The 23,713-nt window shown below is 37.9% G+C and overlaps 2 protein-coding genes across 2 annotated transcripts in view; one reads left to right on the forward strand and one right to left on the reverse strand.

Moving 5' to 3' along the window:
- Positions 1-9,350: 9,350 nt before the first annotated feature.
- On the reverse strand, positions 9,351-10,442 carry LOC114633549 (olfactory receptor 51B6). The gene has a single exon (XM_028782114.1). The coding sequence runs from the start codon at positions 10,370-10,372 to the stop codon at positions 9,404-9,406; it is 969 nt and encodes a 322-aa protein (XP_028637947.1). The 5' UTR covers positions 10,373-10,442; the 3' UTR covers positions 9,351-9,403.
- A 12,840-nt stretch (positions 10,443-23,282) lies between these two features.
- LOC114633550 (olfactory receptor 51B2-like) overlaps positions 23,283-23,713 on the forward strand; it is an 885-nt gene continuing 454 nt past the window's right edge. The window contains exon 1 of the mRNA XM_028782115.1: positions 23,283-23,713. This exon is cut by the window's right edge and continues 454 nt beyond it. Coding sequence (XP_028637948.1) covers positions 23,289-23,713 — 425 coding nt within the window. The 5' untranslated portion in view covers positions 23,283-23,288.

Raw genomic sequence — 23,713 nt, forward strand, 5'->3', positions numbered from 1 at the left:
TAAATGCTCATTGATTGTTTAAGACTTAGTACAAATATTTGTTCTTACAGATTTCCCCTGGCTTCATTGTGTAGAGTTAGCAGAGTTCTCAGTATTCCCATCATCCCTTTTATGTAACACTACTGAAATGTAATGCACGTATATATCTCTTAAAGTATATACTTTTTGTAGTTAGATAGGAAATGTATTTCTATGTAGAAGAGAGTACATAGATATTAACATAAGTACAATCATGTACAATGTGTTTTAAAAACTTACTAATAGTTTAAAAAATATGTATTACTTATAAGTAATTTGTAGTTTTTATATATTGCAGATTACATTTAAAATACAATGTTATAGGAAGATAAAGACATGCATATAATTATGTAAGTAATAACATTATGATTCTGTATTTATACATATATTTATACTTATGTATGCTTCATAATTGATCTTTGGCTAGAAGGCTAAGAACAGTGTATGTTTATATAAACTTTATGTTAGATGATTATTTATGTTCCAGATAGTATTTATATATCTATATTTATACATGCCCCTCATGTGCATGTATTTAAACTAATGATTCTTTAACTCCTCATTTTTCAACCAAGTAGACTAAGTTCTCAGAGACTCCTGGATTTCAGGTCAGTGTTTATCACATGGTGAGCTCTACCTTACAATATCCACATGAAGAATGAAATGAAGAGATGAGTGTTCATGCTATTCACCTCTTGTCCTGCCTGCATGTGTTTGGAGTTAGGGCTTGGCTATTGTCCCTGACTTCAGCGTGACGTGGCACAACAGACAAAAAGGATTTGCTGGAACCAAGAAGTCCACAGAGACAATGGTAGAACTAGGATTACTCTTTTAGAATGAAAGTTATAGGTAATTTATGTTGGTAATGTGAGACAATGGTTCTTGGAGGGAGAATAACACCCACATCTCCATTTGCACAGAAAAACAGAAGTCTTGTCTATCAATTCATAGTCAACGCTTAATGACTGTGAAGCTGCAACAGTCAAAGAAGAACAAATATAGGTGAAATATGAGAAAAGTTCTCAAAATTGGATCTCTTAATAAATGATGAACAATTAGCTACTTTTGCTATACCTAATTTCTTCAAATTTAGTATTTGCTATTTCTAGAATAAACTATTGGTAGAAACACTGTTTCTTATGTTTTGAGCATAAATATTCCAACCATATTCTTTATACTGAGATCTTAAGACTGTCCCCCCATGGTGGAGCATGCTTCTTTTGAGTAGAGGAGGAGGTCATGCTGGGATAGTAAGATTGTCATGAAAGATTGTCAGCATTAATACCTGCAGAGCAGAGCTAGGTTTTCTGCTGTGTACACAGGCCTGAGATTCAAAATGCATTTAACGTATGTGTTAGAAAAATGAATGCCTTCTGTTTAGGAGAGAAAGAGGCATACTGAGTGTGGTTCAGAGCTGGGCAAGGAGGAAAGTTAATCTCTATGCATGATCCAGGAAGAGCCTGGCTGGCCCAAAAGCCACAGTCATGAGGATGGGGCAGTGCTGCTCCCTAACCATAAGATAACACTGCAGATGGTCTTTCATCTTCTCCAGTGATATCAGGCTCTTCTCTCTGACCCTGACCCTGACTTTCTCTGAGAACATCAGAAGTAAAGCAGTTTCTACAGAAAGTTCAGATTCTCAGATTTAAGTTTTCAAGTGAAAAACATCTGAGCTTCAATGAGGGAAATACGAGTAAAACATTTATAGAAGGTCATTCAAGCACATCAGGGAAAAGGCCAAATTAGAGCTGACTGTGCTTTTGTGCTCACTGCCCTTTTGGAACATTCATTCACACACCTATCCCTTCCTGCATATTCTCCACCCTCTCTTCTATGACTCCCTGTCACAACACTCCAAGAGAAGATAGTGGCAGACACTTACCAGCTGCTGTAAATTTAAAAACATGAAGTCAGAGCAGTTTTCACTGTAGACCAGAGTGGCTGGAGGGTCAAGGAGAGGCATCATGCTGGTTTCTGCCAGAGAAGTATTTATCCTCTTTCTTCCTCTGTGCTTGTAAAGCACTTCACTTCAACTGAGAGAACTTGAGGACAAACAAGGAGTCCCTAGGGCTAGGACCCATGTAGTCAGAGTCTTTCATTACTCCCCGATCACTCCTTGCAGTCACTTGAAGCTGGAGCATTCTTACTCTTCAGGGTTGGGTCCAGTAGTGAAAGCCATCATACCACATTGCGTCTTATTTCTGTTCTATGAAGAAGCAACCTTGTTAGCTGGGACTTTATTCCACTTTCTTCTCCCATGACAAAGAATAATTTCATGCACAGGCTATGTGTGATGTATGAAGAAGGTTATCTATGGGATTTCATGCTGCTTTCTAAATTGTTCGTCTCTTTTCAAGTCCAGAGTTATAACTACCTCAAATATCTTACCCTCTTTCATCCATTATTTACTCAGTGTTTATTTCTGCTTTTTTAATGCTAAATAATTCACTTTTCTCTGACAGGCACTCTATATTTTTGAGATCATTCTACGTTAATCACTCCTTGTATAATTGCCTGCAAACACTTGTCCAGGCCAACATCTCAGGCTTCCTTAAGTTTCCATACTCAACTTGGAATACATGGGATAGTTCCTACAGGATCAACAGCAATCAGATTTCCTAACTGCGCTTGCTTTCCTTACTCTTCTGATGCGTAATTTCATCTTTTCATGAAGAAATTCAATTTTACTTTTTGATATGATTAGTCAATGTGCTTGCTTTTCTTTCCTTTCAAAATGCACTAGGATGGTCTTTTTTAGACTGTCATGAAAATTGTGTCATATCTTTCAACAGGGAAAATGGACCAGAATGATTTGTGTAAAGTCTTTAATACTGGCTTTACAATGTTTATTTATAAAACCCATATAACAATGTTCTGCTTTTCTTATGTAAATTATATAATTGAAGGTCTAGAGTTAAACAATAACATTCAAAGGTCATATTGAAACAGACAGACAGACAAACAAACACAAAGCACTCTGCATTTCTACTTGTTTGTTCTCTAAATTGATATTTAGGTTTATTTTTATCATACTATACATAACCTATTTTGAATGTTAGCTAAAATTAATCATTTGTATACATTTTAATCCAAATGCATGAATTTAGTGTCTATTGTGAGGAACTCCAACCTAAGTCTTGTATGCACATGGATACAAAGCTCATTTAGTCAAAAAGATTGGTCTTTTAGAATTTGTGAAACTACAATTAGCACACAGTAGGAAGACAGAGGTTGTTTATGAGAATTGAGGACAGAATGAGAGTGGTGTGGACCGCAAAAAACAGCCCTTAGCTCTCTTCTTATTTTTCTGGGTACTGTTGGGAGTCTGGGAGATATGAAGGGAAATAAATGGGGGTAGATTCATCTGGGGTTATGGAAAACATATGTTAGAGTTAGTCATTTAAAAGCTTCAACCATGATTGTATTGATTGTCTAACTTAAGTATCTGAATCCATTATTATAAAGATGTGTACAAGATCCAGTTAATAGTACAAAATCCAATATTATAAATATTGGAAACAAGAGTTTCCTGTTTGTAAACATGCAGTACTTGGAAAGGAGAGGGAAGGGCAAAGGGAGGGGAAGGGAAGGAGGAAGTGGCAGGAAGAAGGAAAGAGAGAGAGACAGAGAGTTAAACTACCATGTTTCTCACAGATGCAGTATCAGTTACACTTAAGCAGGCTCCTTCCAGAGTTGATACCCGCTGGTTGAGCCAGGCTTGTTTGGAACCTGAGGCTCCTCCCGAGCTGAAGCCGGTCAATGCGCGTGCTGTAGTTCTCCAGTGCAGCCACCAGGGGGAGGGGGCGGCCCAAAAATAAGTTTAAATTCAAGCTGGCACTGGGAGTGTCATGTCCAAGAATCTGCTTTCTTTCAGGGCTATGCTGCCATGTGATCTATACCTGCCATACAACCGAGGACTCCAGACCCATTTGTTCTTAGAGAAGGATCTGTTTATCTCTTACATATACTTATACCCCATGTTCAACAATCTCTGAAGAAAAATTCTGACTTTGAGGAAGACAAAATTAAAAATTTAAAAGAAACAATATTTCAGATAGAAACCTCTCTGAATGGCTTTTGCCCTAGAAATCCTAATGAAGCCTTAGCTCCCACTCCAACTTAACACAAGCAGATCTAAAAGAAGCCCATACCTACTGCCCTCAACATCCCCAGTTTGCTTCTCTTAGGGCTCTCTGAGGTGAGAAATACCTGCAACATCAACTCACTCTCCCCTTACCCAAAAGGCCCAGGTATGGTGAGCTCCAGTGTGTGATGGAGGATTAATATAGGTCTTTAAAGCTGGAATGATACTGCTGGACTTTACTTTAGACCATCCTCTACTTCCCTGTACACTTACATATGTGTAAGCATGCTTAGTTTAGAATAGTAATAGAGTGGTAGTTGCCACATTGCCCAAGAGAAAGTTCTCCCTTCCTCAATGTCCACACTGCCCAGCCATTTTGAAGAGGAAATCGTTTTATTCTTTATGTCTGTTTTATTTGTGAATGGGCTGGTCAATTTTATACCAACTTGACACACAAACTAGAGAAATCTGAAAGGAGGGAACCTCAGTGAAGAACATACTTTCATAAGGACTGACTGTAAAACATTTTCTTAATTAATGAACAAAAACAAAGAAATTATCTTGGCATCTCCCAAGTTTCTGGGAGAGATAAGACTATGCTGTCTTCAACAGAATGGAATGGCTGCTCCTATAGAAATAAGAAACTGTAACCAAGTGTAAGAGATTAGGAAAAACTTCTCAGGTGAGTGATTCAAGGGAATTCATCTATGGTACAACACTGAATTAGCCACAAAAGAAGGGAGATAGAAACATCATTTACCAAGACTACAAGTTGTCACTGGGATAGTTTCCAGTGATGAACTCTGTCTTAGAGAGATATCAGGAAGAAACAGAAGGTACAAAGAGCTTATTGACATAAATTCAGATTCCTGGCCTGAATCCCAATCTTATTGTGTCCTCACTCAGTGAGCTGATTAACCTTTTCAAGTTGCACTTCCTCCTGTGTTCACTTTAATACATGATTCAGACAGGTCTTGAGAAGACCAAGTATGATATATGAATGATAATTCTTTTATTAGTTTTTAAAAATTTAGTCAAAATAGAATTATATCACGCCCTCCCTCTTCTCCTTTATACAGCTCCCATGTCTCTGCCTACATCTCCCAAATTCACAGTGATATTCGTTTCTTAAATTATTGTTGCCATATCATTTAGATGAATAAATACATAAATACAACCCAGTGAGTATGTCCCAATTTGCTTGCATGTATACACAGCTAGGACTGATAGATGTGTATTGAACAACTAATCCGGGAGTGATAGTACTTGGGAAAAGTTAAAGTAGCGACTTATGTCTGGAACATAACATAACACAAGCCATTATGAAGCAGGACAGAAAGGCAGAAGGCATGAAGAGGGGGAATGAAGGTCCTTGTTCTAGATCTAGTTAAAGCCCTTGCCACCAGAAAAGTGAGAATTCCACTATATTAACAACTGCTCACAGCTCTTCTTCCTCAGACATAAATCACCGGTTTTCTAGGAATCTCACCAGAAATTCCATTTACAGGAAAAAAGATATATATCAAACCCTTTTTTCAGCCTTAGTGTTATTTCTGTATCAGAGAGCATCTTTAAATAGACCTTACTTAACTCCCATATTTAAAAGGTTTATTTTTCAAAGTAATGTTTTGAGATGTTAACTTGAGAGTCAAAATGGTACACATGGCTAAGACAATTAATTGCTTACTCATTTGGAGAAGCCAGTCCTTACCCTTGAATGCATCTAATTTTCTTTTGATCTCCCTACCTTGGGATACACTTTCCCTGACTTGGTTATGAAGCACTTTCTTCTGAATGCCTCTCTTTCTTTTATCCTTCACACTCAAGACTATATAAAAATATCTTGAAAAATACACATCTCTGATTGACTGAACTGTCTAGTCCTAGAAATTCTCTTCAGAGTTGAAGCTAGAAACTAATTTGGCTAGAATCTAAGTCTTTAAAAGTCTCAAGGAATAGCTACCTTTACTGAGGGCAGTCTACAGCTGTGCTCCTGTCCTATGTGCAGCTGTGCTCCTATCCTGTGTGCAGCTGTGCTTCTGTCCTCTAGCTACTGGCATTTCCACATACAACTTATTAGGAAGCCTCAAGATGTGGGAGAGATGTAATGCTTTGTTTGTGCTCCAGAAATGGAGCAATATAATCTGAAGAGTGAATTTTCCTGGCTACCTCATGCTGGTTTTAGGCAAAATAGTAGTGGAATATTTTATTACAAAGAGTCTCTGCTCCTTCTGGGCATTGTGTCTGGAACTGAACTTATCAACAATAGACTAAGTTGTTACTGTGTTTCTAGACAGGAAGTTGCACTGCTATTTAAGCAGATTTCCCACTATTGTTCTATGCTCAAGGCTTAACTTGTAGTCTAATCTCAAAATAACTGATTATTTATTATTGAGCCCATAACTTTATGCTGGATCATATGGCTTTTGTCATTTGAGCTGGCCTCTGCCAGCAGCTGCACGTTGATGTCAATCCCAGGAGTTTATCATGCTCTGACAACTGTTGCTACAGACATCTGGCCCCAGTTCTCCTGTTTGGGAGTGTGCCTGACACTTTAACACAAGCATTACCTTGTTTAAGTTAGAGAACAAACATCTTTATTGAGAACAAAAATCTTTATTGAAACTTGGAATGACTAGCAGATATTCACATATATCAGGAAATATGAACAAAAGCTTTCAGAGAGGTCCCAATGTGTTCATTGATCCAAATGTTTTAAATTTTTAAAGTGCCTTCTACATATTACTAAGGTCTAGCTGCAAATAAACAATAAATCTACTCTTGTGTACCTCGAAGTATGCAGAAGTACTGCTCATTACACCACTTTTGTACGGATAAATTAACTTCAGAGGCAAAATGGTGAAAAACAGGACAGAAGCATTCCTTGAACCATAATAATAGATGCCTTGTGAGAGTTCCCTAATAACAGACACCTTGTGAGAGTCCGCTAGCATTAAAAGGGTTAATCTGTGTTTTCTGGAGCAAATCATTTCTCAACAATTCCACAGCAGCAAGAATATCTTGTTCCCCAATTGAGAGCTAACAGGGTTAGGACACTTGTTACATAGTTATACTATTCATACAAAGAACAGTAGGGAATAGAGATTCCACACGTCAGCAGTGATAATCTGCTTGTTGCTTTTTGGTTTTGATATGTTATCTCAAGTTCTGCTCCACACTGTAGGTGTAAACTTCACTTTATTTTATGTAGCCACTGGACAGAATTCTTTGATTCTATCCTGTCTCAGTATTCTCCCAAACACTTGATAGAAATTTTCTCATAGCCTGACATGTCTTCATCTTGCTACCTATTACATCCTCTTTTCTGGGATGAAATGTGAAAACACCTAAAAAGATTTAGACACCATAAAAAGGAAGAAGAAGGAGAATTATAGAAAATGTAAATTATCAAATGACACTCAAGGTGGTATTCACCATATATATCAATTTATAGATCTTATAAAAATACTATTATCATAATATCCCTAATAGCTGGATAGAGCAGTGCTCAAGAGCAGAATGACTAAAGGGGGAATGGAGAAGTGATTACTTTGGTATAGGATAGATTTCCCCTGAATTCATTCTTAGAGAGAAAAAAATCAAACTTTATAATTTTTTTTGAGACAGGACTTCATGTATTGCATTCTTGTCTGAAACTTTCTATGTATGTAGAATAAAGTTGAATTATTGATCATCCTGCCTCTACATCCTAAGTGCTGGGATTGTAGGTATGTATCTCCACACTGTGTAGTTTTATGTGCTGTTCAGGGTTGAATCAAGGCTTTATATACCAGGCAATGATACCGTAAACTGAGTTACAGACAAGCCCTGATATTTTAGAAGTTTCTTGATGATGCTGGGTTGTCTACATTTTGGAACACATTACTAAACAAAATATAAGAGACATAGGCAGGAAGTAACAGACAAACACTCAGACAGAGAGAGCCAGTCACTTAAACTTACTTTAATTGGTTTAATAAAAATTATAATTTTATTAAAAATAATCTATTTGGTAAATTCTGTAGCACAGAAATTATTATATTATTTTATTCTGTCCTGTCTAAGGAACAAACTCTTGGAGCTATGAAAGGAGAAACAGCTTTTACACCAACATAAAGCCAAGATGCAGAAGAACAATATAAAACAAGAAATAATTCACTGGGACGATCAGATAAACTTTTTCTAGTAAACAGTTTTTCTTGAAAACTGTTGTAAAGATACTTCTTTCTTTTCTTTAAGTTATTCATAAACTCCAGAAGTTTGAGAAAACAATCACCTTTTGTGAGAAGAAGTAGATGTGGCTAGTAGAGGCCACTTGGAAGGCTAGTGTGACAGAGCCCAGACACCGGAGAATAAGTGATTCAGTGTGGCTTTAGCTGTGTGATTATCCTAGCATTTTATGTCCTGTGAGTCTGCTCATTAGAATGGCTTTTGGACATTTAAAACTTATCTTTTGGATTATATGTACTTGTTCTTTAAGAGGCTATAATATCTGAAAGGTATTTGGGGAAAGAAAAGATAATTTTTCTTCCAGTAATAACCATTGACTGTGTTTTTCCCATCCTTCCCATTCCAGACAAATGACTAGGATGCTATGCTCTGGAATACAATGTACCAGATCTCCCATCTAGTGCTAACCATTCTGTTCTCCAAATAGGACTTTTTATACGTTTTGATAAATAAAAATACATCTATCTCTGTTCAGTAGTAACTGGGGCCAAACTTACTAAAATGATGGTTATCTAGACTAGGATTATATGACTGCTTTAAAATTATTATTATTGGTATTATCATTTGACAAATGTTTATCAGTATTGAAACTGAGCAAACTTTTCATGGACATGCTTTTCCTAGATCAGTCATCCTGAATTGAGGCTGAGTCTGGCTCATTTCACTCAAGGTAGTTTTCTAGAACTACTAATCAGCTGCATATAAACAAAATTACTAAATGCCTTGGCATTACATATAGGAGGCCCAGTATATGGAGAACACATAAATAATGATGGACCTTGATACAAACAGGTATATAGTATAAACTATACTGAAGTTTCAAAGGCTATATGTGTATGTGCTTGTGTATCATAAGCTCAACAAATGGTTTAAGTAACCTTAGGGAAATAGTTAATATCAAGTGAGATCTTGACATAACATTTAGCATTGTGAATACATTATGGCATATCAAGTCAGAAATAAATCGTAATCAAATAGCAGAGGAGTTAGCATGTCTCTACTAAAGTATTTTGCCTGGGTGCTTCTGCCAAAAACATTGTCACTATATCAACATTCCAGGCACAGTCAGAGTCATGTCTTAGAACAAGGCAGGGAGAATAAGCGAAGCAAACCAGTCTGAATCTGTTTGGTCTTAATGCTATAGATGACAGGGTTCATAAAAGGGGGGAAGAGGAAGTAGATGTAGCTCATTGTGATGTGGACTACATGAGGAACATGTTTTCCAAACCTGTGAATAAATGTCAGACCAACCACAGTGACATAGAAGACCAAGATGCAACAGATATGGGAGACACAGGTGTTAAGGGCCTTGGCCCGCTCATCTGTAGAAGCAATGCCCATGACAGTTTTGAGAATTAAAATATAGGAGAAGAAGATGATCAGGAAATCTAGCAGGACCATTGCAAATACGACCACAACTGGATAGAGACGATTGAATGTGATGTCAGCACAGGCTAGCTTGATGACATCTTGGTGTAGACAGAAAGCATGAGAGAGTACATGGGATCGACAATAGGGAAACCAATGCAGGCGAATGATTATTGGCATGATTGACAGACCAGCCCTCATCACTACACCTATGCCAATCTTTATTACCCTAGTATCAGTCAGGATGGTGGTATATCTTAATGGGTTGCGAATGGCAATGAAACGGTCATAGGCCATGGCAAGCAAGACCCCTGACTCCACAATAGAGAGAGTGTGGATAAAGTAGGCCTGAGAGAAGCAGGCTCCATGGCCAATTTCCCTGTGATTTAACCATAGTACACCCAGGACGGTGGGCATGGTGGTCAATGTTACTCCAAGATCCGTAGCTGCCAACATACCTAGAAAATAATACATGGGCTCATGGAGGTTATGGTCATCCTTAATGAGGAAAAGAAGTGTGCTGTTGCCAAGCAGTATGGATATATAGGCCATCAGTAGTGGGAGAGAGATCAGGTAATGGGCTTTCTCCAGACCTGGGAAGCCTGTGAGCAGGAATGGGGAAGAGGAAATGTTGAGCCACATTGCAGGCATTGCAGACAGAAATATTCCCATCAGACAAGAGGATCAAATGTAGTTCCTTAGAATTGCCCCTTGAGGATGCTACTTCCTGTGTGGATGATCAGTGGTCTTGCTTTCCAACAACAATGATAATTCAATCATTCCTGGGAGCTTTCTAGGTATGGAAAAACAGGATATGTCAAGAACAACTATATACATTTCCAGAGCTCATATTTTTGAAATGTATATTAGACATACCCTGTCTGTGAAGGGTAGACTTAGATGAAATCTTTGTAAATCCTATTCTCCAAATAAAATGAGATATAGTTGAGTAGTACTTTAATAGTATTGGTACTTACAGGGCTATTTTCATGGTACTCCTCCTACTGAACGTTGGTATTTAGAATAGACCCAAAGAATCCCCAGAATAAATGAGACAGAATGCCAGAAAGCATCTAAGCATTGTTTGAAGACCAGTCATGGACATCTGACTGCAAAATAATATAAACAAAATTGTAAATAAACAAAATATAACAGTTAATTTTAGGGTTGGATATATCCAATATGCTTATAAGTAATTGTCACATGATAAAGGAATAAAGATTTTTGGAAGGGTGAAGGATGATATAACACTGACCTGTATCTGTATTTCCCCAAACAAATGAACCTCCAAGTTATCAAATGATGTATTACTTTAATTTCCCATGAGTTCTTCCAAGGTTTCAGAGTTTTATTATATACTTATAAAATTAACCATAAAACAAGTCTATGATAATCACTTGGAGGTACTATTTGGTAACATCAGACAAATGATTGTCAGCTATTTGGAGAAGCAAATTAGAAATTGATTATTTAGACATGGTCACATAGACAATACTTCACTAACTGAAGAGTCTGATGAAATTTAAATAAATTGAGAAAGCTTATGACTCAGAATTCTAAGGTATTATTGGAGGGAGGCATTCATCTTTTGGTATCAGCCAGAAAGAATGTGATCACCTTCTTGCACATGTCATGTGGACTATGCATCTCACATGCTGTCAAGCCATATCTTAGTGCATTTTTAGACATTACTCATGGACCCACCTTCATCATGAAAATGTATCTCCAGGATCACTGAGCTTCATGCTTCAGAATTTGGTTGCTATTCCTCTGCTGCTATTTCTTAATGGCAGTGAACTTGGGGAACCACTTGAGATCAAGGATTGTCATTTATAAAAGATGCCATCTTTTCCATCTTTATCATGCTTTTGACACTAAATACAAGAACAGATTAGAATCAGAAAAGAGAATGCTTTATAATATTGAATTTTGTTATTACAAAAATTGCAGTAGGCACACATCTGTAGCATCTACCCTGAGATTTGTCAAGTGATTTTCTTATGAAGCCTATGGGCGAAAATAAGGCAATTCAGGAAGGTGTGACTTTAAGAAAAAAATAAAACAACCCTGCTAGACTATCCTTAGTCTGAGAAGCAAATAGTGTGCCTTGCTGGACAAATAAAAGCTGAGGAGTGGTGAGTGGGAAATTCTGATGATGCTAGAGATGATATTGATCCTGCACCATTTAGACTATGAGAAGTTGGGGAAGAGAGGGGCTTTTTCAACATGTAAGAAACACAGAAATAGCTAATTCCTTCCTGTCATGGAAAGGCTGAGAAGTATGTAGCTTATGGTGAGTTAAAATGCAAGATTGGTAAATAAAACTTTTGTGTATTTGAATTCCACAATATTGTGATTTAATATAGATGTATCTTGTGATATGTTTACCATAGCGGAGCTAACTATTACATCTATTATCTACACAGAACTTTTTTCTTGTAGTGAAGATATTTAAATTCTTTTGCAAATTTCAACTTCATCATAAAACAGCTGGGATGTTAGAATAGAACCTTTACTATTATTGTGTTACATTAATGCCCTTTAAGTATCGGTAGAAGAATAAACAAGAAAAAGAAAGGAAACAACAGAGAAAGGTAGAAAAGGGAAGATCCTGCAAAGACATAAATACAGCAAATAAATAACTCTAGCTTTCACTTCTCTCAGCCAACTGCAGTATCACATACTCATTTCATTTTGTAGAATACTTATGCCAGTCCAGGTCTTCCAGGTAACAGATTCATATTATGAATGGATGACATTAATCAAGCACCAGAGTCCCTTTTATCTATTGTGGATCATTCAGGCTTAAGGCATAGGTGGGATCATTAGCACTACAAACCAGCTTGCTGCCTTTTTTTTTTTCACTCAAACACTGAGCACTTCTGCTCACTTTCCTCAGAACTGTCTCTGTGTTACACACACTCATCTGTGAGATCTGGGCAGAGTGGAGGAATTGTTAGAAAGTCCAAGATTATTGCTCAACCTCCCAACCACTCACCCTTTACAAGTCTTTGCTTCAGGGTGGGATTGTTCTGTTGATGAGACTTTTCAAACCCTTCTATGTAAACTAGAGGTCCCCAGATATCTCTAGAGACCTCTTTCAGGTTTGAACAGTTCACACCCACACCCACCTTCCTTTGGTTGCTTTACCTCCCTATTGTCCTGACACTCTCTCCTCTACCCAAAGTGCTTCATCCCCTTCTCAATAGGACATCTCTGAGCTTTTGCCCATTTGCCCAGGATACAGCTTGTGTCCTGTTTAAGAGTTATTAATGAATTAGCTTTCCTACACTTCTAACACCATCTGATATACGCAGATTTAAGAATTTCCTTAAATCACTTAACCACACAAACTGATTGGCATGTCATTTCTAGCAACCAATTCACTCTTGTTGTAGAGGTATAGGAAAGGTTTTAGGACTCATGACTATTACTGACAGATTTGTCAAGTACTGTCATTGTTTTTCTTTAACAGAGAATCTATCTTCCTATGCTCTAGTGTCTGCAATAAATCTTAGAGAGAAAATTTATTATGTAACCTCACTGACCTGAGATTTTGACACTGTCCATTCCTTAGTGACATTTTCAGAAACTTCAGATATTCAGCTTTTAGAAGGATTTAGTTATGACATCTATTTGGTTTTTTTTTTAAGAGACTGCACAAAAGCCTACCTAGTAGGGGTATTTATTTTAGAAACCTCTCCCTGGGGACCATTTGTAATTTTGGGCTGCTCACTGACTCTCCTTCACTGCCTTCCCTCCCTTCTCATCTGTCTCCTTCCTTCTGTATTTTCCTCCCTTGTGAGTATGTTGAATCTTGGGGATTTGCGACTTTTATTAGCAGTCTCTAATATTTTTCTCGGTGGTTTAGCATTGACTTTCTTCCTATTGCTAGGTTGGTGATTTATTTCTATTATGATATAGAAACTGAACAATCAGATATCTTTCCTCTGAAAAGGGAAGAATATGTAAATTAAAGGAGAAAAGGGAATCTTGTTTGAAGAGTTGCCTTGTAATAATACCCTATCTAGACATTTGTATTATTGTTAAGAAAGGAACATTATACATTCACAGATGACCAAGTCACTGGACACATTGATTTCCTGTTGTAGGTTGAGTTCTTTAGAAGTATATGTGAATGAGAGAGTTTGAGCAAAATTGTGTTTGTTAAAGAAATATGTGTATTAAAATGTAAGAGTAATAAATTGATAACAGGAACAAATGTAACAGAGATATAGGTTGTCAAAACTTTGGGTAATCTAACAAGATATCTTGAAGGTAGGTAGAAGTATTATCAAACATATTAGAATACACTGGGTTAAAATAGCTAGGCCTTTAAAATTCTCCTCACTTAGCAGATGTGATTTTCTGGCAGCAGGAGGCCATAACACTGACCACAATGACCCCTATGGAGATCAATCTATGGTGAGAGTTAGAGACTAGATGTTGACCACATATTTAGAGTGGAGAGGAAAGCCTTTGATTGCAGATAAATCTAGCCAGCACATTCTGATATTGGCAGCAGCATCTTGTGTAGCTCAGCATACAGGGACATACCATAATCCCAACATTTACAGTTGTTGCAATGGGATCATGAATTTAGGACAAGCCAGACATATATAGCAAATTATTGGCCAATATTGGATTGGTTACAGAGAGATATCCTGTTTCAAAATAACAACAAAATAGGTCTTTGTTGATATTGAGAATTGAGGAACCATTTTAAAAGACTTTTCACTTCAGTCCTTGCCTTTCAAAGATCAATTGACAATTGGAGTATGTTATTCCATTATATGCAAAATTCACTGGTTTCCTCCAATTAGGTTTTACAGGAACATATGTTTACAGAGGTGTACCATAAAGCTGTATTAAATGGATGATTAAAAACATTCTGTTATTTTAATTTAACTTTAATTGAGCTTGTTTGTCACAATTTCATATATGTATAATACATGCCTTCTGATTATTATAATACTCCCAATATACCTCCCATATGTAATTCTCCTTCATTCAAGACCTTTTCACCTCACTGAAATTCTTAGGAGACCAGAGGTATAAGACATACAAAGATATTCCCCCAAGATCAAAAATAAGTTATCATATTTGGCTGCTCCACCAGCAAGAAGCACAACATTTAGTGAACAGATTCTCAAGACAGCATATTCCTCACTTGGATGTGTTACTCTGGACCATATATCCAGTGACTCAGAAATCTGCTAATCTTGAGTGGAAGGTGGAACGTCAGAAGGTTCTTCAACAGGTTTAGGCTGCTGTGCAGACTGCTCTACCATTTGGACCGTACGATTCAGCAAACTCTGTGGTACTTGACTTGTCAGTGGCAGATAGAGATGTCCTTTGGCATCTTTGGCAGATACCTATGGATGAATCATAGAAGAGACCTTTGGGATTTTGGATCAAGGCTTTACCATCAACTGTAGACAACTACTGTCCTTTGACAGACAGCTATTTGCCTGGGTCTTAGTGGGAACTGAATGTTTGACAGTGGGCCATCAAGTTATCATTGCTTCTGAGCTATCCATTGTGAGCTGTGTGTTATGTGACCCACCAATTCATAAAGTAGGATGAGCACAACAAAAATCATTATCAAATGGAAGTGGTCCATGCATGATCTGGCCAAGCAGGTCATAAATGCACAAGCAAGTTGGGTGAAGAAGTTGCCTAAATGCCTAAGGTTTTCATTCTCATTACAATGCCATTTGCTGCCAATCATACACCTAAAGCCTCATGGGGGTATGCCTTATAATCAATCATTTGACTGGTGAAAAGAGGACTAGGGCTTGGTTTACTGATGGTTCTGCATGTTTTCAGGTGCCACTCAGAAGTGAACAGCTGCAACATCACAACCCTGAAAGATCCTGGTGAAGAAAAACTTTCACAGCAGGCAGAACTTTAGGCAATATATGTAGTTATACGTTTTGTTTAGAAGGAGAAATGGCCAGACATGCGATTTTTCACTGATTCATAAGCTGTAGCTAATAGATTGGCTGAATGGACAGGGACTTGGAAAGAACATGATTGGGAAATTGGTGGAAAAGCCATCTGGGAAGGATGTGGATACATCTATACAAATGAGCCAAGGATGTGGAGATGCTTGTGTCCCATATAAATGCTCATCAAAATGTAACTGTAGCTAAGGAGGATTTCAATAACCAAGCAGAATTACCTGTTCTGTTTTCCCAGCTATCTCTGCCATTGCCTAATGAGACCATGAACAAAATGGCCATGATGGTAGAAATGGGATTTATCCACAGGCTTGACAACATGGATTTCCACTCAATAAGGCTTACCTGGATAGGTTTGCTACCGAGTGCCTGATCTGCCAACATCAGAGATCAATTCTGAGTCTCAAATATGGCACTATTCCCTGGGGTGCCAGTTGGCAACCTGGTGGCAGGTTTACTATATTGGACCGCTTCTTCCTTAAAAAGGACAATATTTTGTCCTTACTGGTAGAGATAATTATTCTGGTTATTGTTTTGCCTTTCCTCCACATGTAACTCTTCTGCCTATATCACCATCTATGGGATAACAGAATGCCTTATATATTGCCACAGTATTCTACATAGTATTGCTTGTGATCAAGGAAGCAATCATTTCATAGCCAGAGACAGTGGGCAGTGTGACAGTGGGGCCATAGTAATGGAATTCACTAGCCTCACCATGTTCCCTACTATCCTGGAGTAGATGGCCTAATAGAAAGATGGAATGGCCTTTTGAGGACACATTTACAGTTTCAATTAGTTGGCAGTAGCTTGAAGAGCTGAGGCAGAGTTCTCCAGAAGGCAGGATGTATTTTTGAATCAGCATCCAGTATATGGTACGGTTTCTCCCATAATCAGGATTTAGGGTCCAGGAATCAAGGGATGTAAAAGGAAATAGTTCCTCTCATTATCACCTGTACTAAACCACTAAGACAATATTTACTTCCTGATCCAGTGTCCTTAAGATCTGTGGACCTAATAGTTTTGGGTCTAGAGTAGGGAACATTCCTACTAGGACACACAACAAACATTCTATTGAATTGGAAACTCTGACTTGTCTATGACCACTTGAGTTTCTGATGCTTTCAAGCCAACAGGGAAAGAAAGGACTAGCTATATTAGGAGGGTGATTGATCAGTGTTACCAAGGATTATAGAGCTGGTTGTCCACATGGATGCAAAAAGAATTTTTTTGTTTGGTCTGGAGAACAAGATATCCTTTAGAGCATCTGTTGGTGCTACCATGCTCTGTGATTAAAGTGAATGGGAAACTACAACCTAATCCATGCAAGATGACAAAGGACATAGACTTGTCACAAGTGAAGGTATGGGTCACTCCTACAGGAAAGGTGGCAAGACATGCTGAAGCACTTATTGAGAGAAAAGGAAATACTGAATGGGTAGTAGAAGAAGGTTGTTATAAATTTCAGCTAAGGTCATGTGATAGTAGCAGAAAAAATTATTATAATTGACATGAATGTTTCCGTCGTATTCTGTTAAGAATGTATTTGTACAAAAGATGTGTTTTATTTCCTAGATTTCATTATCATATAATGTATCATCAATTAAAAGAATAACATTGATTATTATATTTAAGTATGAGATAGTAACAGAATGTTCCTCAAGGGACATTGTCACCTATTCTAATATTTACAATAAAAATATATCACTTGCACCTATACAGAGGATAATTATATCATGTTAGGTATAATTATGACCCAGCTACTATTTTTATTTGAAAACTAAGCATGATTTAAGGCAATATAATTGTATGTCAAGTTGATAAGGGATGGAATTGATGGTTATTCTTTGTTGTCAACATGACTACATTTGGAATTCACTAAAACTGAAACATCTGGTTACATTTGTGAGGGATTTTTAAATTGAATTACTTGATGTGGGAAGACTCTCTTTTTTAAAGTTTTGTTTTTTACTTAATCACTTTACATCTCACTCACTGCCCCACTCCCAGTCACCTCAGGCGATCCTTTGTTCATTCCTTCTTCTTCTCTTATGAGTGGGTGTGGTTCTTCTGGGTATCCCCCACCCTGGCACTTCAAGTCTCTCTGAGGCTAGGCACTTCCTATTCCACTGAGGCCAGACAAGGCGGCCCAGCTAGAAGAACATATTATATGTACAGGCAACAGCTTTTGGGATAGCTCCCTTTCTAGTTTGGGACCCACATAAAGACCAAGCTGCACATCTGCTGCATATGTGTAGGGAGGCCTAGGTCCTGTTCATCTATGTTCTTTGGTTAGTTGTTCAGACTCTGAGAACCCAAGGGCCCAGGATCATTGACTGTTGGTCTTTCTGTGGAGTTCCTGTCCCCTTTGGGGCCCACAATCCCTCCTATTCTTCTACAAGAGTCCTCAGACTACACTCACTGTTTGGCTGTGGGTCTCTGTGTCTGTCTGACTCTGCTGCTGTGTAGAGTGTCACAGAGGAAAACTTGCTCCTGTCTGCAAGCATAAGAGAGTGTCAGGGACTGGTGCTTGTCCATAGGATGAGTCTCAAGTTGGGCCTGTTATTGGTTAGCTATTCCCTCATTCTCTTTTCAATTGCTCATTCCTGCATTACTTGTAGACAGGATAAATTTTGGGTTGAAAGTTTTGTGGGTAGACTTATGTCTACTACTCCTCTGGAGTTCTTGCCCGGCTACAGGAGGTGACCTCTTCTGGTTACATATCCCCAGGCTTGTGAATAGCAGCCAAGGTCACCCCCATTGATTCTTGGACTTCTCTATTATCCCAGGTCTCTGTCTCATATTGGAGATGCTCCCCACCTCCTCACCCCATCAGTTGCCAATTTCCATTCATTTTCATGGTCATCTAGCCATCTTTCCTGCCCTTCCCCACACCTGATTCTGAACTCCCCATTCTCCTCCTCTACCCCCTTCCTCCCAGTTTCCTTCCTCCATCTGCCTCTTATGACTATTTTACTTCCTCTACTATGTGAGATTGAAGCTTCCTCACTTGGGCCTTCCTTGTTTAGCTTCTTTGAGTCTGTGGAGTTTAGCATGTTACCTGTATTTTATGGTAATATCCACATATAAATGATTGTATACCATGCATGTTTTTTTTGGGACTGAGTTACCTTACTCAGGATGATATTCTCAAGTTCAATCCATTTACCTGCAAAATACATTATGTCTTTGTTTTTAGTAGCTAAATAGTATTCCATTGTGTAGATGTACCACCTTTTCTTTATCCAGGGGAACATCTACTTTTAATCCAGACCTTCTGAGATGGGAAGATCCTCATTCTGCTGGTGTGACATGGAAGAAGAAAACTTGCTCTCTTTTCATGCTTATTTTTCTCTTTCTGGCTGGTGAATTCATTTTTTTTCCACTGGCATTATAATATTTCTTCAGGATTCTGGCATATATGTAAGACCACCTAAGACATTCATCCTCATTTACTGATTACCTGCTGGATTCTTAGACCTTCTGTTGATAGACATCCATTGTTAGACTGGCCATACCACAGCCTATAAACTACTCTAATATACCACACACACACACACACACACACACACACACACACACACACACACACACAATGTTCTTTTTCCTAAAGAATTCTAAGTAATACAATAACACTAGATATTTCAGCAGGCTAATCTTGTGCTGGTACTCAGAGGATCCCTATAGAGCAGTTGATCTTCAGACTGCATTAGACACTTGAAGAAGTAGGTTCTAATATCAGTGAAGGAGCACCTCCCAGCAGAATATATTAACTTGACAGAGAGAGTGAAGGCAAGTGGGCAAAGAGCAAAACTCTTTCTCTTCCATGTCCTTTTATCTGGCTGCCACCTGAAAGTGTGGCCCAGACTTAAGGTGGACCGTGAACCTCAATGATCAAATTAAGAAAACCCCTCACAAGTGTGTTCTGCTGGTTGGAGTTTAGTTGATTCTTGTAGTTATCAAGCTGACAACTAAGGTTTACAATCATATATGGATGACCCATTCTTTCTTCTGAAATGTCCTATGAACCTTTGAGGGGGTGCTACAGGCCTCCTATAGGCTGAGCAGATAGCAGCTACTTCCTCTGAGCACTCTTTCTAGTTTATGAGTGTCTTTGTTAACTCTAACCCATTGAAATAAAGCTTCTCTGACCAAATGCTAGATAGCAGCATTAATCTACAGGTATAAACATAAGTATTTACCTGTCAGTTTAATAACATGAATGTCATATTTTTTATATACCCTTAATAGCCTCCCACCATAACCATTAGATTTGTTTAACCTGTCTAGTTATAGAACTGGACTTATTTATGATGTCCTGTCTCTATATGTTGATAACGTCAGTAATATTAGAAATAAGATATTGCATTTAATTTCATGAAGCAAATCTTGTTCAAAACACTTCATTGAAAGTAAAAGTATCTTATAGTGTTCTAGTTTCTCTAATTTAGAGTCTGGATATTTCATAGGATTGAGCAGAAATGCTATGTTTATAAAACCAGAAATATGTTCAAAGCATTTTCTCTTGGCTCCTTTTCTTTTATCAGGTCGAGCAACTGGCTTGATAATAGAGAAATAAATTAACTGACCTATTTACATATAGAATGCAACCACCAAGCAAAACAAACAAGCATCTCTGGCCCATGTAACATGAATCTGAAGCATAAAGAAACATGTTTTAAAATAAGAAAGAAATATGACACAAACTAATTGAGTAAATACCATACAATTCTGACAGGCTTTTAATAGTGCTCTCTCTCTTAATTTGGTTTTAAATACAATTAAACTTATATAACATGTAAAAATACAACATAACTGATGTACAGCCTACATAACAATAAGAATATTAAACTGATTAGGAACAATATCATCAGACAGTGAAGAAGATTGTGTGAATTTCATGTCAATACTATATACTCACCCAATGTACTTATCTATAGAATATCTAAAGAACAGCTTTAAATGTATTTAAGAAAGACCAATGATTCTATTAAACAGTGAAGCAAAAGTCCGGGAAAGTCACCTTTTCATACAAAACATTTTCAAATGGTGATCATATTCATGAAAAGCTACTCAGTTTTCACTTGTTATCCAGAAAGCATAATTTCAGACTCACAATGCATCTATCAGTGGTGGGTGACACATGAACAGGGAGATAAGGTAAAGTGCTGGTAGGCATGGAAACCCTGCATTCCACTCAACATTGAAGGAGTAAAGTAGCACCCTGAAGGAAGCAGTTCAGAAGCATGTACTAATGTGAGTTCTGTGCATACCCTGTAGCCCATTTTAGCAAAAAGAATATCACTTTGTGTGTTCATCAAAGGCATACAGTGAATGCTTACATCAGCATATCAGTAACAAGCCCAAATCATAATCTACCCTAATACCTACTAACAGAACTACAGGTGATACTTCGAGGTGCCAGGCCACTTTTCACTAGAAATGCCATGTCTGTTCTAAAGCATCAGTGAACCTTAAAAACACCATGATGCAACGAAGACTAAACTAGCAAAAGTGTTATTCCACTGATGCTCATCAGAAAGACAGGCAAAATCCATCCATCCTTTTCCACCACGGATAGATGTTTTGGGTGTGACATTGGTGAGCAGAGGCCCAGAAAGTGATAGAGAGGATTTGTCACATTACCATTCAGAATGAGAATGCTAGTCACAGACAGGTTCAGTCCCCCCAAATTCATCCACGTACACAGTTACAGCATGTGCAGGTGTCCTACCCACTGTGGTTTTCTGTTAATCTACCATCTTCCATCGTCTACTTCTATTTGTTTTTTTTTTTTATGTCATGGAATCCATACTTAGCCACTCTTACCATACTGGTAACACTTGGCCTTAATCCAACCAACACGATTTATTACATGTGTAAATATATCTTGATATCCTTATCCACTCTTCCTTTGCTACATCCAAAATGATATTAAATAACAATCATCTGATTGCACATATCAGTGCTAACCCTTATTTCACATTCATTGTAATGTTAAAATTCCCTACATGATTTGTAAGCTAATGTGTAGTTAGATTGTTCTTTATCTTATTTTTTCCATCCTAATAGCACAGTTCCTTAGTGTAGTCAGTATGAATTTGTTTGTTTGAATTCATCAAATTTTATGTGGTCCCACAACAGTGTGAATCTTTCTGCATTGAGCTAGAATTTTCCATATTTCTAACTTCCTTGCATTCTGATTATTCTTTTTTTCCTTGATATGTTTCCCAAATCCAGAGATGCATTCCACATTTTAGTTTTAGCATTCTACATATATGCAGTAATGACAGTTCTATGTAAAATTATGATAAATGTTTTCCTTCTACTGCATGCTGAAGGTACATGTTCTTTTAATAAACTGAACTTGACTCAAAATGGACAATTATGTGACTAAGACCAACAAGCTGATCTTAAGAAAAAGACTAGACACCCAAGGTTTACAGTTCATGTGGTAGTTGGTACATCCAGTGAGGTTCTTGTGGACCAGAATTGACTTTCCCAAAGGAAGCAGGAAAGACAAAATGTAACAGGTATCATAAGCTCCAGAATCAACAGCGGAAAAATGGGACCCTAAGAGCAATTAGTATCATTTTGGTCATTGAGAAAGATGATAACAAGGACAAGCTTGCATTTCTGAGGCTCTTGGGGACCCCATCTATGTTGATAGGCTTCTGAGTCTTTGGTTTCTTCATATACCTCAGTGGACATGTCTAAAATGCCTAAGGGCATTGACTAAGAGACCCAGAGAAGTGGAAGAGAAATCCTGAGGTGTCCTGAGCATCTGGAAAGGAGAGACTCTGGGGAGGTGATCTCATCATATGTATATTTCTAGCCTGATTCTGTGACAGTCTCTTAGAAGAACCTGTCTGAACTGGTGAAGGACAAGTAACTACGCAGCAACAACACTATGGGGCGGTGAGTGCAAAGGATAGAAACAAGGGAAGACTCCTCCCTTAAATCTGTGAGATGGGGTCAGGAGAATAAAGACAGATTTCCCTTTATAGAAAGACACAGCACACTTGGAGTGCCAGACATTATTTCTGCAATCATATCAAAGCAGATGTGGAATTTCTTTTGAGGAGCTCATGAGTGGAGTTTAGAAAAATGCTAAATGCTTTTAGAATACATGTGGCATCATCAGGCTATGTCCTTGTATTTTCCTAAGGAGCTCATGGCTTTGGTGAGAACTCACCAAAGTGAGAAAGTATAGTTTAATTGGTTTTGGTGAGAAAGTATAGTTTAATTGCAAAACCAATATAAGAAAAGTTTTCTAACATAACTATGTCTCTTTTATGACGGAGAAATATAAAACAATTCAAATTCAAATTTAAATATAGCAAAAGTTTTGCAAACAAAACAAACCTCAATCTAGCTAAGAAATATTAGTATCTGTGTAAACATATTTGTCATATTTGCTTTGTAATCATTGAAACATTTTGTGTACACATGACAGAGGTACACAATGCTGTAAAAACGATCTGTTTATAATGCATACAGGAGGTATTTATTGCTGAGCATGAATACTGTGATCAAGGCAGTCATGGAATACTTGCATGCAGAGGGAAGGGGAGACAGTCACTACAGTAAAGAAACAATGCTTTGAGTTTCACAGTGTGCACATTATGTGGTCCAATATCAGTGCTGCCCCCTTTCTGCTGACTGGCTTCCCAGAACTGGAAGCAGCTTATTACTGGATCTCTATCCCCTTCTTTGCCATCTATATCTCTGTTCTTCTGGGCAATGGCACACTTCTCTACCTCATCACGTATGACCACAACCTCCATGAACCCATGTATTATTTCCTTGCCATGCTGGCAGGCACAGACCTCACAGTTACTCTGACTACAATGCCCACTGTAATGGCTGTTTTATGGGTGAATCAAAGAGAGATAGGACACGGGGCTTGCTTCTTACAAGCCTACATCATTCACTCCCTTTCCATTGTGGAGTCAGGGGTCTTGCTTGCCATGTCTTATGATCGATTTGTTGCCATCTGCACGCCTCTGCATTACAACTCTATCCTTACCAATTCTAGGGTTATAACAAT

Source organism: Grammomys surdaster, unplaced genomic scaffold (genome assembly GCF_004785775.1).
Source record: "Grammomys surdaster isolate TR1022 unplaced genomic scaffold, NIH_TR_1.0 693, whole genome shotgun sequence".
NCBI classification, from domain to species: domain Eukaryota; kingdom Metazoa; phylum Chordata; class Mammalia; order Rodentia; family Muridae; genus Grammomys; species Grammomys surdaster.

What these genes read in the sequence shown, in the direction of transcription:
- LOC114633549 (XM_028782114.1), bottom strand. Translation starts at nt 10,372, where the DNA reads ATGGGAATATTTCTGTCTGCAATGCCTGCAATGTGGCTCAACATTTCC.